The sequence below is a fragment of the Acomys minous genome, assembly GCF_964271855.1.
Source record: "Acomys minous genome assembly, chromosome: 3".
NCBI lineage: Eukaryota > Metazoa > Chordata > Mammalia > Rodentia > Muridae > Acomys > Acomys minous.
In genome coordinates, this window is record NC_140485.1 from 18,011,497 (window position 1) to 18,028,179 (window position 16,683).

Sequence of the window (16,683 nt, forward strand, 5' to 3'; positions counted from 1 at the left end):
TACTTTAAAGACGAGAACTTTGTGTAATGGTCTGCCAATGTCTATTAAGGGTTAAATATTCTTCCCTTGACTCTGACGTTCTATTCTTGGGCATTTACTCAGGGAAAAAAAAAAATGAAGGCTTATTTCACCCCGAGGGATGTGCTAGAATGTTCGTAGCAATGTTACCCATCCTAGCCAGAAACTGAAAACAATAAATGCACAACAGCTGTGGGGTGGCGAAGTAGACTGTACCATGTCCACACAGCTATGAGGAGCCAGACCTACGGATGCGTATAGTCCTCAGCATGCAGTGGGAGGGGCTGGCAGCTAGGGCCATGACTGCACCCACAGGTGGTAGTTACTTTCCTCACTGCTGCACCAAAGTACCAAACAAAAACAGCTTAAGGAAAGAGTGACTTATTTTGGCTCACACTTAGGAAGCCCAGTCTCACCTTGATGGGGAAGGTAACAGCAAAAGTGGCTCCAGCTGTGGGGGCAGAAGTGGGAGGCAGCTGGTCACATCATGTCAGCGAAGTAGCAGAGAAGAGAGAGAGAGAGAGAGAGAGAGAGAGAGAGAGAGAGAGAGAGAGAGAGAGCGCAGTGATGGTAGCTTTTGCTTTCTACTTTTCCTCTTCCTATCCAGGCTATGACACCAGATCATCGGGTACCGCTGCCCATTTTGGGGCTGGGTCTTCCTACCTCAATTAAAACTCTCAGGAAACATCTTCATTGACCTGCCCAGAGGTGTATCTCCTAGGTGACTCTAAACCCAAACAAGTTCACATTGATGACAAAGGACAGGCATATTTAAGCAATGGGATAGAAGTCAGTATAGCTGCTACTGCTGGGCAAAGGGATCGGCAGGAAGCACACTAGAGCCTCTGCATGCAGGTTAAATGCTCCGTGGTCACTTCTGAAAAGCTGGTGAACTGCTTGCTTTTCTAAATGTATATTTTGTAAAGAAAGTTTATTTTTAAAAAAACTTCCACTTTACCTGGGACTTGTGGTGTGTGCCTGTCGTCCTAGCCTCTCCAGGCTGAGGTGAGGAGATCCTTTGAGCCCAGGAGACTGAGCAACATAACAAAAAAACCTCATTAGCCTTTAATCCCGGAATCCAGGAAGGAGAGTGATTGTGTGTGTGTGGTCTTTTTGTAAGTCTCAAGTTCAGATCCCATGGACTGTCCAGAGGCATCAGAATTCATGAAAAAAATGTGATCACTGTTATACAGGTGAAAACTGCTTACCAACAAGGAAAAATGAGCTAAAAGGCATAGATGTTAGCTTAGGTAAAACTTACAAACTGGTAAAATACAACCCATACTCCAGACAAGGGCTAATCTCCTTTAAACACAGAGGTCCTTCAAACTGTTAAAAGCAGAACCTCACTATAAAAATGGGCTACAGATATGAATTAATGTGTTATTATATTGTTAATAAAAACCTGTATCGCTGGGCGTGGTGGCGCATGCCTTTAATCCCAGCACTCGGGAGGCAGAGGCAGATAGATTGCTGTGAGTTCGAGGCCAGCCTGGTCTACAAAGTGAGTCCAGGACAGCCAAGGCCACACAGGGAGACCCTGTCTTGAAAAAAAAAAAAAACAAGAAACAACTACAACAAAACAAAACAAGAGCAACAACAAAAACCCCTGTATCTAAAGCAGCAACTACGTAAGAAATCAGTAGTAGTGGCTTCCTATGGGAAATGAGGATTGAAAGGTTGGAGACCGAAGGGGTAGGAAGACTTTTGTAAGCACTTTATAATGTGTGTTTGTTTTTGTTTTTTCTTTGTTCGGTTGCTTTTTGGAGACAGGGTTTCTTTGTGTAGCCCTGGCTGCCCAGAAACTCACTCCGTAAACCACACTGGCCTTGAACTCAGAGATTCACCTGCCCCTGCCTCCCAAGTGCTGGGACTGAAGGCATGTACCACCACTGTACCACGTGTGTTTGGTTTTTTGACACACAGGGTCTCGCTGTGCAGCTCCAGCGGCCTCTGGAGTGCTGGGGAAACAGGCATGAATGTGCAATAGCAGCACAAAAGCTATGGGAGCAGTAACCGCAGTCTGGTTGGATTTAAAGCCCACTCCCACAGGTTGGAATCTATGCCCGGCACTGCTCTGGTGTCCGGGAACAGGAGACTAGACAGCCACGGGCCTGGTGGAAACCCAAATACTACTGTCATCCTCATGGACCACAGCAATAAAATCACTTCTAATGAAGTGCTGCTATACTCATGGATGAGTGCCTCACTCTGCCATCATTAGGGAGGCTTCCTCATGCAGTAAAGAGAAACAAATACAGAGACTCACAACTGCTCTTAGATAGACTGTGGCAGCATAAGCTATACGGATCAGGTCATGGGGGTCCACCTGCATCAAGACACTCAAGATTGCCAGCCTGGGCAATATAGGGAGAGGGCTCATGGAAGAGGGAGGAAAGGCAAAGGGGGAGAGGAGGAAGAGGAGGAGGAAGAAGAGGAGGAGGCACGGCACTAAACACAATGGTGGGTGAACTTTTTTAAAATATAATTTTTAAAGATTTATTTATTGTTTGCACAGTAAGTATTTTTAAAGTTTTATTTATTTATTTATTTATTATGTATACAGAGCTCTGCCTGCATGTACATCTACAGGCCACAAGAGGGCACCAGATCTCATTATAGGTGGTTGTGAGCCACCAAGTGGTTGCTGGGACCTGAACTCAGGACCTTTGGAAAAACAGCCAGTGCTCTTAACCTCTAAGCCATCTCTCCAGCCTTAGGTGAATGGTTTTAATTCCAGCACCCGAGAGTCAGAGGCAGGTGGAGCTCTGAGTTCAAGGCCAACCTGGTCTACAGAGTGAGTTCCAGGACATCCAGGGCTACACAAAGAAACCCTGTCTTGAAAAGCCAAACAAACAACCTCATTTCACCTTTGTGCGTGTGTGAGTGCATGAGTGTACATGTGTGCGTGTGTGTGGGGGGGAGTACGTTCACCAGTGTGTGCATGTGTGTATGGCTGACTTTGGGTATCTTCCTACATTGCCCTTTATCAGATTTTTTAAAAGATAGCATCTCTTACTAAACCTGGAGCACAACAATTTGTCTGTTTGTCTGGTCCAGCCCTTGGCTTACAGGCATGTGCAACAGTTCTGGCTTGCTGTAGTTGCTGGAGACCTGAACTCAAGATTGCCCAGCATGCTCTTTGCTCATTAAGCCCATCTCCCTGGGGAGCACCCCCACCCCAACCCCCAGTTCTGATTGCATACTTTTTCATCTAGGGCTTTTTGTTGTTGTTGTTTTGTCTTTTTGAGATAGGGTCTGTCTGTGTTAGCCTTGGCCATCCCGGACTTGCTCTGTAGATCAGGCTAAAGGCGCATGCCACCATGCCTGGCTCTCATCCAGGGCTTTGAACTTGTCCTCTGTCTCCACCTGCTGGGACCAAAGGTGTGTGCTGCCACACACATTTATGCCATGCTGAGGACTGAACTCAGGGTCCCAAATTTGTATCAACTTAATCAATTCTCTCAGTCTCTCTTTCTCTCTCTCCTTTCCTCCTCCCCCTCTCTGTCTCTCTCTCCCTCCCTTCCCCTCTCTGTCTCTCTCTTTCTCTCCCTCCCTCCCTTCCCCCTTCTGTCTCTCTCTCTCTCTCTGTCTCTCTCTCCCTCCCCCTCCTCTTCTCCCCCTTCCCTCCCCTCCCCTCTCTCTTCTATAAGACCTCTCTCTACATTGCCCAGGCTGTCCGGTCTAGATCCAGGTGGACCCCACTGGCCTGATCTATCATACTGTTTGATGTTTGAATTGTATAAATGTAGTTTTCTCTGTTGTTGAAGCCTTTACATTCCAAATTCTCACAACCAAATCATTAACCAGCTTATCTGTTATCAAATTTCTTGCTATCCAAATTCATACCTCGAAAATGAATTGATTTTTTTACAACACGAAAACAAGCTCCTCAAAATTTGGGGAAGGATCCCTCACGCCTGGGATGGGGGTGGAGGGGTCTGTGGCGCAGGACAGTTCTGTCTCTCTGCTATGCGCCCACCACTGCATCGCCTTTATTAAGAACCACGGACTCCAGCACCGTGGTTCCTAGGAACCCACGTGAGTCCCAGTCCAGGGGGACAGCTACACCGACAGCTTTACTGTCGTGTCGACGCTACGGGTAGACAGATCCTGGAAGGAATCCTCGCTCAGGGCATGCAGCAAGGCGAGTCCAGAGGTCACTGGAAAGACCAGAACTGGCGACGTGCCCTGGGCAGACCCACGCAGCTGTAGGAGTCCCACAGCCACTGCCTCTGTTCAGCACTAAGAGAGGTTCTCTAAGAACCTTTCCTGGCGCTTCCAGCCCTCCTCTCCCTTTGGCGGCATGGGTAGAATTGTTGCCAATGAAGCCTGGGAGGGTCGCCCTGGCTCCCGCAGCAGCGCAGCGCGGCTCCAGTCCTGCGGGGCCAGGGTAGGGACAGGCTCCCCGCGAGGTGGCGCGAGGCTGAGGGCGGGAGGAGGCGGCGCCCTCTAGCCGGGGTGGAGCCAAGAGCACAGCAACTGCTAAGGCAAAGGCACTCCCAGCCATGGGCAGGGGATGCGGGAGACCTGGGGGCTCTCCGGTGCTGCTATTGCTGCCGCTGCTGCTTCCCGCCTGTCCGCTGTTGCGGAGCGCACGGATGTTTCCAGGTGAGTATGCGGGCCGCGGAGGGCGGGGGGCGTGCCTCTAGGGCAGGTGCAGTGGTGGTCACGGTTCGGGATCCTGGGCTACCTGACCAGGACAGGATGTGGGAAGGGGACGTGATCCTGGGTTGGCCCCGGAGCCCACTTGCCCACACTTTGCGGAGAGGCAACACTATTCCCAACTTCAGTGCTGTCCAGCTATTAGCTCTGCTCCGAGGCTTCTGCACTTCCAAACTGCTAGGCCAGAGAGTCTTCCTCCTCCAGGAAGAACTGGTGCTCTTGGGGTCCTGGGCTGCCCACAGGCTCACCCTCCCCTCATCCTGGGTCTGGGCAACACGTTTGGGTCTTCAAACAGGAGTGTCTGCCTAACAGAGCCTGGGACTGCCACCTTCTCTTCCCTCTGTAACCTCTTCTCACACTGGTATGGCAGGGCCCTTAGCACCTTCAAGCACCTAGGACGAGTCTCCAAACTCTATACAGCAAGCATCCGGCTGGCCAGAGGGCAGATGGGCCATTAGGGAGGAAGCAGCAAGGACTGAGGGCTGGATTGTCCCGCAGCCTGAGGCAACCCCATACCTATGGACTCCTGATCTGTTGCAGTTCTGAAGGGGTGATTGACAGCTTGTACTGCCTTTAGCCTAGGCATGGTTGATAGAAGAACTCATGGGAGAGAGAGCCTCTGTGTTCCTTAACACAGACTGCCTTCCTCAGTTTCCACTTCAGGCCACTCAGACTCCTAGCTCCATCCTTGCCTCCACCCTGTCCCGAAGATGCCCCTGTAGGGACTGCACAGAGAACACCCACACCTGAATCCATACCCTGCACCTTTGGTGACCTGAGGCCAACAAGACTTCTCTTGGCTGAGAGATCTTTTACTTCCAGGAAGGTTCCTCTCCTCTTCCTTCTCCTCCTCTCCCTCCGCTCTCTCCAGCCTCCATTCCAGAGCCACGCCCTCATCTCCAATTGCACGAAGGCTCGTTAATTAATCACATGTGATTTCAAGGACAGGGTTCTTGCGGCAGCTGCTATTCCAGATTTTAAAAATGTGTTGGGGGTGTTTTGCCTGCACACACATCTGTGTGCCATAAAGGTACCAGGTATAGCTGGGGGCTGGAAGAGGGGGCCAGATCCCCCGGAACTGGAGTTACAGATGGTTGGTTGTGAGCTGCTGTTAGGGTGTTGAGAACCGAACCCAGCCCTCTGGAAGAAGCGGGAGTGCTCTTAACCACTGAGCAGACACCTTTCCAGCTCCTATGCCAGAGTTTTGGTGTCTGGGATGTAGAGAGGAAATGGAAGAGGAACAGAGAATTGGGATGATCCAGGAAGAGCCGAGCCAACCTCAGAGAGAGCTCTCAGCCTGAGTAGGGTTAGGACCAGAGCTGGTGGTGTCTGGGTGTTTGTTTGTTTGTTTGTTTGTTGTGGTTTTTGTTTTTCTGTGAGCTGTGATAAGAGGGCTTGCTGCTGCCTCAGGCTGCTGGAGCCTGGCTCGTGCAGGGTAAGTCCTATGAGTGTTGCAGGGACGAGATAGGAGAGAGGAGGTAGGAGCATTCCTGAAGAACATTCCAACACCCTCTGAGTAATGCTTGGCTCTGGTACTCCTCCTGAAGTCCCCTTGGAAACGCCTGGCCTAGGAGCACGCAGGCTCTGAACCCCAGCTCCTCCTCAACCCCTTGACAGAAGGAGGGGAACTGGACCAGGTCCCTCAGAGTACTGCCATCAACACCGACCCCAACAGGAGCTCGGCGGGAGGGGGGGGGGGACGACATCTAGTGGGTGTCTTACTCAGATGGTGGAGGAGACAGAGCCTCTGGTTACACATCCCTCACCCTAAAGGCATCTACTGCCCAGGCTAAAAATAGCCGAGGCTGCCAGGCTGCCTCCTTTCCAGCCCCTCTGCACTGAGGTCTGGGCTTCTTCCTGTGACCTCTGACCTCAAGCCAGCTCCCCAAGCTCTGGTCTCTCTCAGATCCCCCAATGGGGATGTTTCCTGGTGCCTCGGTTTCTCTTTTGCCACCTCCCTGGTTGCTGCTCTATTTGAGGGGTGCCCCATGAATGCCAAGTCCTTGGAGTGTGGCAAATGGAGCCTGGCTTCCTGTTCCTACCTGCTCTGATGAATCTAACACTATCTGTATCCCAGGAAATGCCCCTGGAGAGCCAGTCACTCCCCACTGGATGCTGGATGGAAGACTCTGGCTCAAGGTCACCTTGGAGGAGCCGGTCAGTATCCGTTACCCTGTCTTAATTAGGGGCCCTGGGTCTCAGCCCTTTTGTCCTCTCCTACAAAGCAGCGTTGACAGTTTTTCTGGGGTTCTCAGAACTTAGTCACTGTAGCCTTAAGCCACTCCCTGTCAGGGCGGGTGGGGCAGGGAGGCATCTAGATGGCGTGAGCCCGCACACATGAAAGTAATTTTTTTTGGCTTCCTCCCTCCCACCCCCTTCTATTCCTGGCCCTCACCCTCTCCTCCACTGAGGAACACACAGGCTATCCCCACTCAGTTAGGCAGAGATGAGTTCAATCTTTGGCGCTGGAAGCCTTTCAGGGGCTTCTTTGTATGTGTGTTCTGTTCTGTTCTGTTCTGTTCTGTACGGTTCCGTCTTGTTTTGATTGAGATAGGGTCTCACTATGTAGCCCACGTGGGCTTCAAGTTGTGAGCCATCATGCCAGCTTCAGGAGCTTTTAAAGGAAGGACGCCAAAAGGCCAAGTTCATAGGGAACAGGTAGTTCTGTGGACACACTGCTGTCCGGCAACCCCAACTTCCATGGCTGGAACCCACCTGTGGAAAGAAAGCAGCAGTCAAGTCGCCCTGTATCCCCAGATGCAAGCCATTTCCAGGACACTGCCAGCCTCCTCTCAACTCCTGCGCATCACATGAGCTCCCAAAATAGCCACAGCCCAGCTGTGTGCCCTTACAGCCATGCTGCAAATGGAGAGGCCAGCACTGGTATGCCCATCTTACAGAGAGGCAAACTGAGCCGCACAGAGCTTGTAAAATTGCTCATGCTTGAATATCTCATTGGTCCTAGAAGCCCGAGGCCCTCCTAAGATGTAAAGGACTTCAGTATTGGCCACTTTCCCCTTTTTCCCTACAACTGCTCAAGCTAGAAAGAGTTTGATTATGTATTTCCAGGCAAGCTAGGGCAGCCCCACTGTCCAAACCTGAGGGTTGCCACAATGTCTATGGGTTTCCAGAATCCTAACCCTTCCAACTTTGGGCCTTCACTGGGGTCTCTCAGACCTCTAGGATGTCTCCTAACCAGCCAAGCAAAGATGACACATGGGTTCCCCTGACTGTGGCCTCTCTCCTTGCCTGGCTTGGTCTGTGACCAAGGGGAGAATCCCAGAGGGCTCTGCTCTGCGTTAGGAAGCCTGTGAGGACAGGACAGGAGGAGATCCAGCAGGGCGTGCATTTCACAAACAGGATCCCGCTGCAGCATGGGGATGGGCCACAGAGGAGGGTGATGGGCTGCAGCAAGGGCTGCAGAGGGACAGGGACCTTCCATCGGGGCTACTGACTTCCCCCAGTGCAAACATTTTCCCATAAAGCAAGAGGCATTCCAACCATATAAGCTCATGTTTGGGCTCATGTTGGGGCCCTTGTGGGGCCCATGGCTGGGGAAGTGAGGGCCATCCACTGTACACCTGTTGGGAAAGGGCCCCTCCGTAATACTTTTGGCCAGGGTCCCAGCCCAGTGCATTTTGGGATGAAAGGGGAAAGCCAACAAGGCCGGGGAAAACATTAAAAAATTATATATATATATATCAGCCTCCCCTGGAATCCTTTGGGCTATTTCCAGTTCTGGCTTTCAGCCAGGCTGAGTGGACAGCAGGAGAGAGGCAAAGTCAGGGAGAGAGGAGAGATAGAGAGAGAGCCAAGGCCAGGCCTTCTGACATCTAGCTGAGACGAGTCAACACTCTGGGGGCGGGGGGGGGGGGGGGGTTAGCGCTTAGTTTGTGAGCCCAGTTGTAAGGCCAGCCTGGAGACCACATGGAATTTCAGAGGACCAGGAAGTTTGCCCGAGCTGGAAGTGGAGGGAAAAAGTCTGGGTTCAGTCGGGAATAAGGGGAAGGCAGTAGGATGAAACAAGGGGCTGTGTATGCGGCTTAGTGCCTGGCGCTTGTGTAGCATGTGCAAGGCCCTGGGGTTGACACCAAGAATACCAACAAAACAGAAACAAGACCCCAGGCAGTACATGAGATGCTGAAGCTGTAGCCCACCCAACGACCCCCCAGGAAAGCCTTAGTGCCCACTGCCTTCTGTTTTTCATGCCCTTTCCAGAAACAAAAGAAGAGGGTAGGTCAAGGGACAGACAGGCTCAGGCAGCCCTGGTAGGCTGTTTGTGCATCTACGGCTCCCACACCTAGCTGTGCTTTCTCACTGGCCAGCTGTACATGCTACCTGTGCCCTGGCAGGCGGGTGGCCTGGAGGCCTAGTGTGTCACTGCATTCCTTCTTGGTCAGGTCCTGAAGCCCCATGTCGTGCTGGTGGCTTTAGAGGCTGAAGGCGAGGACCTCCTGCTGGATTTGGAGAAGAACCAGTGAGTAGGAGTCTGGAGTGTGGCTGAAGCCCAGACCAGACCCAAAGGAGAGGGCGGGGTGGGGGTGGGGGTGGTGTCCGTGCTTTCTGGGGGAGGCTGGGTGGGAAGGTGCACGAGTGACAGGGAGGGTGGCTAGTGTGCTTGCTGCTGAAATGGACTGAACCTAGCTAGCTGTAGGTGCACATGGTGGCTCCCCGCTAGAGATGAGTGAGCACCACCTAGTGGACATTACCTTATATAGTAAAAAAATTTTTTTAAATTTTGTTTTATTTTTATGTCATTGGTGTTTTACCTGCATGTATGTCTGGGGGAGGGTGTCAGATGTTGGAGTTACAGACAGTTGTGAGCTGCCATCAGGATGCTGGGAATTGAACCTGGGTCCTTTGGAAGAGCAGTCAGTGCTCTTAACTGCGGAGCCATCTCTCCAGCCCCTATTTTTTTAAAAAAATATTTAATTTATATATTCATTTTACACCCCAACCCCTCCATCCCTCCTGCCCCCTTTCCCCTCTCCCCCTCCCTCCTGCCCCCTTTCCCCTCTCCCCCTCCCTCCTGCCCCCTTTGCCCTCTCCCCCTCCCTCCTGCCCCCTTTCCCCTCTCCCCCTCCCTCCTGCCCACTTTCCCTCTCCCCCATCCCTCCTGCCCCCTTTGCCCTCTCCCCCTCCCTCCTGCCCCCTTTTCCCTCTCCCCTCCCTCCTGCCCCCTTTTCCCTCTCGCCCTCCCTCCTGCCCCCTTTTCCCTCTCCCCCTCCCTCCTGCCCCCTTTTCCCTCTCCCCTCCCTCCTGCCCCCTTTCCCCTCTCCCCTCCCTCCTGCCCCCTTTTCCCTCTCCCCTCCCTCCTGCCCCCTTTCCCCTCTCCCCTCCCTCCTGCCCCCTTTTCCCTCTCCCCTCCCTCCTGCCCCCTTTCCCCTCTCCCCTCCCTCCTGCCCCCTTTTCCCTCTCCCCTCCCTCCTGCCCCCTTTCCCCTCTCCTCCTCCCTCCTGCCCCCTTTTCCCTCCCCCCTCCCTCCTGCCCCCTTTCCCCTCTCCCCTCCCTCCTGCCCCCTTTCCCCTCTCCCCTCCCTCCTGCCCCCTTTCCCCTCTCCTCCTCCCTCCTGCCCCCTTTTCCCTCCCCCCTCCCTCCTGCCCCCTTTGCCCTCTCCCCCTCCCTCCTGCCCCCTTTTCCCTCTCCCCCTCCCTCCTGCCCCCTTTCCCTCTCCCCCTCCCACCTGCCCCCTTTTCCCTCTCCCCTCCCTCCTGCCCCCTTTTCCCCTCTCCCCTCCCTCCTGCCCCCTTTCCCCTCTCCCCTCCCTCCTGCCCCCTTTCCCCTCTCCTCCTCCCTCCTGCCCCCTTTTCCCTCCCCCCTCCCTCCTGCCCCCTTTGCCCTCTCCCCCTCCCTCCTGCCCCCTTTTCTCTCTCCCCCTCCCTCCTGCCCCCTTTGCCCTCTACTCCTCCCTCCTGCCCCCTTTGCCCTCTCCCCCTCCCTCCTGCCCCCTTTGCCCTCCCCCTCCCTCCTGCCCCCTTTCCCCTGTCCCCCTCCCTCCTGCCCCCTTTCCCCTCTCCCCCTCCCTCCTGCCCCCTTTGCCCTCTCCCCCTCCCTCCTGGCCCCTTTCCCCTCTCCCCCTCCCTCCTGCCCCCTTTGCCCTCTCCCCCTCCCTCCTGCCCCCTTTTCCCTCCCCCCTCCCTCCTGCCCCCTTTGCCCTCTCCCCCTCCCTCCTGCCCCCTTTGCCCTCCCCCCTCCCTCCTGCCCCCTTTCCCCTGTCCCCCTCCCTCCTGCCCCCTTTGCCCTCTCCCCCTCCCTCCTGCCCCCTTTCCCCTCTCCACCTCCCTCCTGCCCCCTTTCCCCTCTCCTCCTCCCTCCTGCCCCCTTTCCCCTCTCCCCCTCCCTCCTGCCACCTTTCCCCTCTCCCCCTCCCTCCTGCCCCCTTTCCCCTCTCCCCCACCCTCCTGCCCCCTTTCCCCTCTCCCCCTCCCTCCTGCCCCCTTTCCCCTCTCCCCCTTCCTCCTGCCCCCTTTCCCCTCTCCTCCTCCCTCCTGCCCCCTTTCCCCTCTCCCCCTCCCTCCTGCCCCCTTTGCCCTCTCCCCCTCCCTCCTGCCCCCTTTCCCCTCTCCTCCTCCCTCCTGCCCCCTTTTCCCTCCCCCCTCCCTCCTGCCCCCTTTGCCCTCTCCCCCTCCCTCCTGCCCCCTTTTCCCTCTCCCCCTCCCTCCTGCCCCCTTTCCCTCTCCCCCTCCCACCTGCCCCCTTTTCCCTCTCCCCTCCCTCCTGCCCCCTTTTCCCCTCTCCCCTCCCTCCTGCCCCCTTTCCCCTCTCCCCTCCCTCCTGCCCCCTTTCCCCTCTCCTCCTCCCTCCTGCCCCCTTTCCCCTCTCCCCCTCCCTCCTGCCACCTTTCCCCTCTCCCCCTCCCTCCTGACCCCTTTCCCCTCTCCCCCACCCTCCTGCCCCCTTTCCCCTCTCCCCCTCCCTCCTGCCCCCTTTCCCCTCTCCCCCTTCCTCCTGCCCCCTTTCCCCTCTCCTCCTCCCTCCTGCCCCCTTTCCCCTCTCCCCCTCCCTCCTGCCCCCTTTGCCCTCTCCCCCTCCCTCCTGCCCCCTTTTCCCTCTCCCCCTCCCTCCTGCCCCCTTTCCCTCTCCCCCTCCCACCTGCCCCCTTTTCCCTCTCCCCTCCCTCCTGCCCCCTTTTCCCCTCTCCCCTCCCTCCTGCCCCCTTTCCCCTCTCCCCTCCCTCCTGCCCCCTTTCCCCTCTCCTCCTCCCTCCTGCCCCCTTTCCCCTCTCCCCCTCCCTCCTGCCACCTTTCCCCTCTCCCCCTCCCTCCTGACCCCTTTCCCCTCTCCCCCACCCTCCTGCCCCCTTTCCCCTCTCCCCCTCCCTCCTGCCCCCTTTCCCCTCTCCCCCTTCCTCCTGCCCCCTTTCCCCTCTCCTCCTCCCTCCTGCCCCCTTTCCCCTCTCCCCCTCCCTCCTGCCCCCTTTGCCCTCTCCCCCTCCCTCCTGCCCCCTTTCCCCTCTCCTCCTCCCTCCTGCCCCCTTTTCCCTCCCCCCTCCCTCCTGCCCCCTTTCCCCTCTCCCCCTCCCTCCTGCCCCCTTTTCCCTCTCCCCCTCCCTCCTGCCCCCTTTGCCCTCTACTCCTCCCTCCTGCCCCCTTTGCCCTCTCCCCCTCCCTCCTGCCCCCTTTGCCCTCCCCCCTCCCTCCTGCCCCCTTTCCCCTGTCCCCCTCCCTCCTGCCCCCTTTCCCCTCTCCCCCTCCCTCCTGCCCCCTTTGCCCTCTCGCCCTCCCTCCTGGCCCCTTTCCCCTCTCCCCCTCCCTCCTGCCCCCTTTGCCCTCTCCCCCTCCCTCCTGCCCCCTTTGCCCTCCCCCCTCCCTCCTGCCCCCTTTGCCCTCTCCCCCTCCCTCCTGCCCCCTTTCCCCTCTCCCCCTCCCTCCTGCCCCCTTTGCCCTCTCCCCCTCCCTCCTGCCCCCTTTCCCCTCTCCCCCTCCCTCCTGCCCCCTTTTTCCTCTCCCCCTCCCTCCTGCCCCCTTTCCCGTCTCCCCCTCCCTCCTGCCCCCTTTCTCCTCTCCCCCTCGCTCCTGCCCCCTTTCCCCTCTCCCCCTCCCTCCTGCCCCCTTTCCCCTCTCCCCCTCCCTCCTGCCCCCTTTCCCCTCTCCCCCTCCCTCCTGCCCCCTTTCCCCTCTCCCCCTCCCTCCTGCCCCCTTTCCCCTCTCCCCCTCCCTCCTGCCCCCTTTCCCCTCTCCTCCTCCCTCCTGCCCCCTTTCCCCTCTCCTCCTCCCTCCTGCCCCCTTTCCCCTCTCCCCTCCCTCCTGCCCCCTTTCCCCTCTCCTCCTCCCTCCTGCCCCCTTTCCCCTCTCCTCCTCCCTCCTGCCCCCTTTCCCTTCTCCCCCTCCCTCCTGCCCCCTTTTCCCTCTCCTCCTCCCTCCTGCCCCCTTTGCCCTCTCCCCCTCCCTCCTGCCCCCTTTCCCCTCTCCCCCTCCCTCCTGCCCCCTTTGCCCTCTCCTCCTCCCTCCTGCCCCCTTTGCCCTCCCCCTCCCTCCTGCCCCCTTTCCCCTGTCCCCCTCCCTCCTGCCCCCTTTGCCCTCTCCCCCTCCCTCCTGCCCCCTTTGCCCTCTCCCCCTCCCTCCTGCCCCCTTTGCCCTCTCCCCCTCCCTCCTGCCCTTTTTCCCCTCTCCCCCTCCCTCCTGCCCCCTTTCCCCTCTCCTCCTCCCTCCTGCCCCCTTTGCCCTCTCCTCCCCCTCTTGCCCCCTTTGCCCTCCCCCCTCCCTCCTGCCCCCTTTGCCCTGTCCCCCTCCCTCCTGCCCCCTTTGCCCTCTCCCCCTCCCTCCTGCCCCCTTTGCCCTCTCCCCCTCCCTCCTGCCCCCTTTGCCCTCCCCCCTCCCTCCTGCCCCCTTTCCCCTGTCCCCCTCCCTCCTGCCCCCTTTGCCCTCTCCCCCTCCCTCCTGCCCCCTTTCCCCTCTCCCCCTCCCTCCTGCCCCCTTTCCCCTCTCCCCCTCCCTCCTGCCCCCTTTGCCCTCTCCCCCTCCCTCCTGCCCCCTTTCCCCTCTCCCCCTCCCTCCTGCCCCCTTTGCCCTCTCCCCCTCCCTCCTGCCCCCTTTGCCCTCCCCCCTCCCTCCTGCCCCCTTTGCCCTCTCCTTCTCCCTCCTGCCCCCTTTTCCCTCTCCTCCTCCCTCCTGCCCCCTTTGCCCTCTCCCCCTCCCTCCTGCCCCCTTTGCCCTCCCCCCTCCCTCCTGCCCCCTTTGCCCTCCCCCCTCCCTCCTGCCCCCTTTCCCCTGTCCCCCTCCCTCCTGCCCCCTTTGCCCTCCCCCCTCCCTCCTGCCCCCTTTCCCCTCTCCCCCTCCCTCCTGCCCCCTTTGCCCTCTCCCCCTCCCTCCTGCCCCCTTTTCCCTCTCCCCCTCCCTCCTGCCCCCTTTGCCCTCTCCCCCTCCCTCCTGCCCCCTTTCCCCTCTCCTCCTCCCTCCTGCCCCCTTTGCCCTCTCCCCCTCCCTCCTGCCCCCTTTGCCCTCCCCCCTCCCTCCTGCCCCCTTTGCCCTCCCCCCTCCCTCCTGCCCCCTTTCCCCTGTCCCCCTCCCTCCTGCCCCCTTTGCCCTCCCCCCTCCCTCCTGCCCCCTTTCCCCTGTCCCCCTCCCTCCTGCCCCCTTTCCCCTCTCCTCCTCCCTCCTGCCCCCTTTCCCCTCTCCTCCTCCCTCCTGCCCCCTTTCCCCTCTCCCCCTCCCTCCTGCCCCCTTTGCCCTCTCCCCCTCCCTCCTGCCCCCTTTCCCCTCTCCCCCTCCCTCCTGCCCCCTTTCCCCTCTCCCCCTCCCTCCTGCCCCCTTTCCCCTCTCCCCCTCCCTCCTGCCCCCTTTCCCCTCTCCTCCTCCCTCCTGCCCCCTTTGCCCTCTCCCCCTCCCTCCTGCCCCCTTTGCCCTCCCCCCTCCCTCCTGCCCCCTTTGCCCTCCCCCCTCCCTCCTGCCCCCTTTCCCCTGTCCCCCTCCCTCCTGCCCCCTTTGCCCTCCCCCCTCCCTCCTGCCCCCTTTCCCCTGTCCCCCTCCCTCCTGCCCCCTTTGCCCTCTCCCCCTCCCTCCTGCCCCCTTTGCCCTCTCCCCCTCCCTCCTGCCCCCTTTGCCCCCCCCTCCCTCCTGCCCCCTTTCCCCTCTCCTCCTCCCTCCTGCCCCCTTTGCCCTCTCCCCCTCCCTCCTGCCCCCTTTGCCCTCCCCCTCCCTCCTGCCCCCTTTGCCCTCCCCCCTCCCTCCTGCCCCCTTTCCCCTGTCCCCCTCCCTCCTGCCCCCTTTGCCCTCCCCCCTCCCTCCTGCCCCCTTTCCCCTGTCCCCCTCCCTCCTGCCCCCTTTGCCCTCTCCCCCTCCCTCCTGCCCCCTTTGCCCTCTCCCCCTCCCTCCTGCCCCCTTTGCCCTCTCCCCCTCCCTCCTGCCCCCTTTCCCCTCTCCTCCTCCCTCCTGCCCCCTTTGCCCTCTCCCCCTCCCTCCTGCCCCCTTTGCCCTCCCCCCTCCCTCCTGCCCCCTTTCCCCTGTCCCCCTCCCTCCTGCCCCCTTTGCCCTCTCCCCCTCCCTCCTGCCCCCTTTTCCCTCTCCCCCTCCCTCCTGCCCCCTTTGCCCTCTCCCCCTCCCTCCTGCCCCCTTTCCCCTGTCCCCCTCCCTCCTGCCCCCTTTCCCCTCTCCTCCTCCCTCCTGCCCCCTTTCCCCTCTCCCCCTCCCTCCTGCCCCCTTTCCCCTCTCCCCCTCTCTCCTGCCCCCTTTCCCCTCTCCCCCTCCCTCCTGCCCCCTTTTCCCTCTCCCCCTCCCTCCTGCCCCCTTTCCCCTCTCCTCCTCCCTCCTGCCCCCTTTGCCCTCTCCCCTCCCTCCTGCCCCCTTTGCCCTCTCCCCCTCCCTCCTGCCCCCTTTGCCCTCTCCCCCTCCCTCCTGCCCCCTTTGCCCTCTCCCCCTCCCTCCTGCCCCCTTTCCCCTCTCCCCCTCCCTCCTGCCCCCTTTCCCCTCTCCCCCTCCCTCCTGCCCCCTTTCCCCTCTCCTCCTCCCTCCTGCCCCCTTTGCCCTCCCCCTCCCTCCTGCCCCCTTTCCCCTGTCCCCCTCCCTCCTGCCCCCTTTGCCCTCTCCCCCTCCCTCCTGCCCCCTTTGCCCTCTCCCCCTCCCTCCTGCCCCCTTTGCCCTCTCCCCCTTTCTCCTGCCCCTTTCCCCTCTCCCCCTCCCTCCTGCCCCCTTTTCCCTCTCCCCTCCCTCCTGCCCCCTTTCCCCTCTCCTCCTCCCTCCTGCCCCCTTTTCCCTCTCCCCCTCCCTCCTGCCCCCTTTTCCCTCTCCCCCTCCCTCCTGCCCCCTTTGCCCTCCCCCTCCCTCCTGCCCCCTTTCCCCTCTCCCCCTCCCTCCTGCCCCCTTTGCCCTCTCCCCCTCCCTCCTGCCCCTTTCCCCTCTCCCCCTCCCTCCTGCCCCCTTTCCCCTCTCCCCCTCCCTCCTGCCCCCTTTCCCCTCTCCCCCTCCCTCCTGCCCCCTTTGCCCTCTCCCCCTCCCTCCTGCCCCCTTTGACCTCCCCCCTCCCTCCTGCCCCCTTTGCCCTCCCCCCTCCCTCCTGCCCCCTTTCCCCTGTCCCCCTTCCTCCTGCCCCCTTTGCCCTCCCCCCTCCCTCCTGCCCCCTTTCCCTGTCCCCCTCCCTCCTGCCCCCTTTGCCCTCTCCCCTCCCTCCTGCCCTCTTTTCCCTCTCCCCCTCCCTCCTGCCCCCTTTGCCCTCTCCCCCTCCCTCCTGCCCCCTTTCCCCTCTCCTCCTCCCTCCTGCCCCCTTTCCCCTCTCCCCCTCCCTCCTGCCCCCTTGCCCCTCTCCCCCTCCCTCCTGCCCCCTTTCCCCTCTCCCCCTCCCTCCTGCCCCCTTTCCCTCTCCTCCTCCCTCCTGCCCCCTTTGCCCTCTCCCCCTCCCTCCTGCCCCCTTTCCCCTGTCCCCCTCCCTCCTGCCCCCTTTCCCCTCTCCCCCTCCTCCTGCCCCCTTTTCCCTCTCCCCCTCCCTCCTGCCCCCTTTGCCCTCTCCCCCTCCCTCCTGCCCCCTTTCCCCTCTCCTCCTTCCTCCTGCCCCCTTTCCCCTCTCCCC

The 16,683-nt window shown here is 59.9% G+C and overlaps 1 protein-coding gene across 4 annotated transcripts in view; it reads left to right on the forward strand.

Moving 5' to 3' along the window:
• The first annotated feature begins 4,485 nt into the window (after nucleotides 1-4,485).
• Nucleotides 4,486-16,683, forward strand: part of ADAM33 (ADAM metallopeptidase domain 33) — a 28,197-nt gene continuing 15,999 nt past the window's right edge. For all 4 annotated transcript variants that reach the window (XR_014777857.1, XM_084775252.1, XM_084775253.1 and 1 more), the window contains exons 1-3: nucleotides 4,486-4,629; nucleotides 6,761-6,840; nucleotides 9,084-9,160. Coding sequence is in view for 3 of the 4 variants with exons in the window: in XM_084775252.1 (XP_084631378.1) it covers nucleotides 4,527-4,629; nucleotides 6,761-6,840; nucleotides 9,084-9,160 (260 nt within the window). In the remaining variant the exon portion in view is untranslated. The remainder of the gene's footprint in view (nucleotides 4,630-6,760; nucleotides 6,841-9,083; nucleotides 9,161-16,683) is intronic.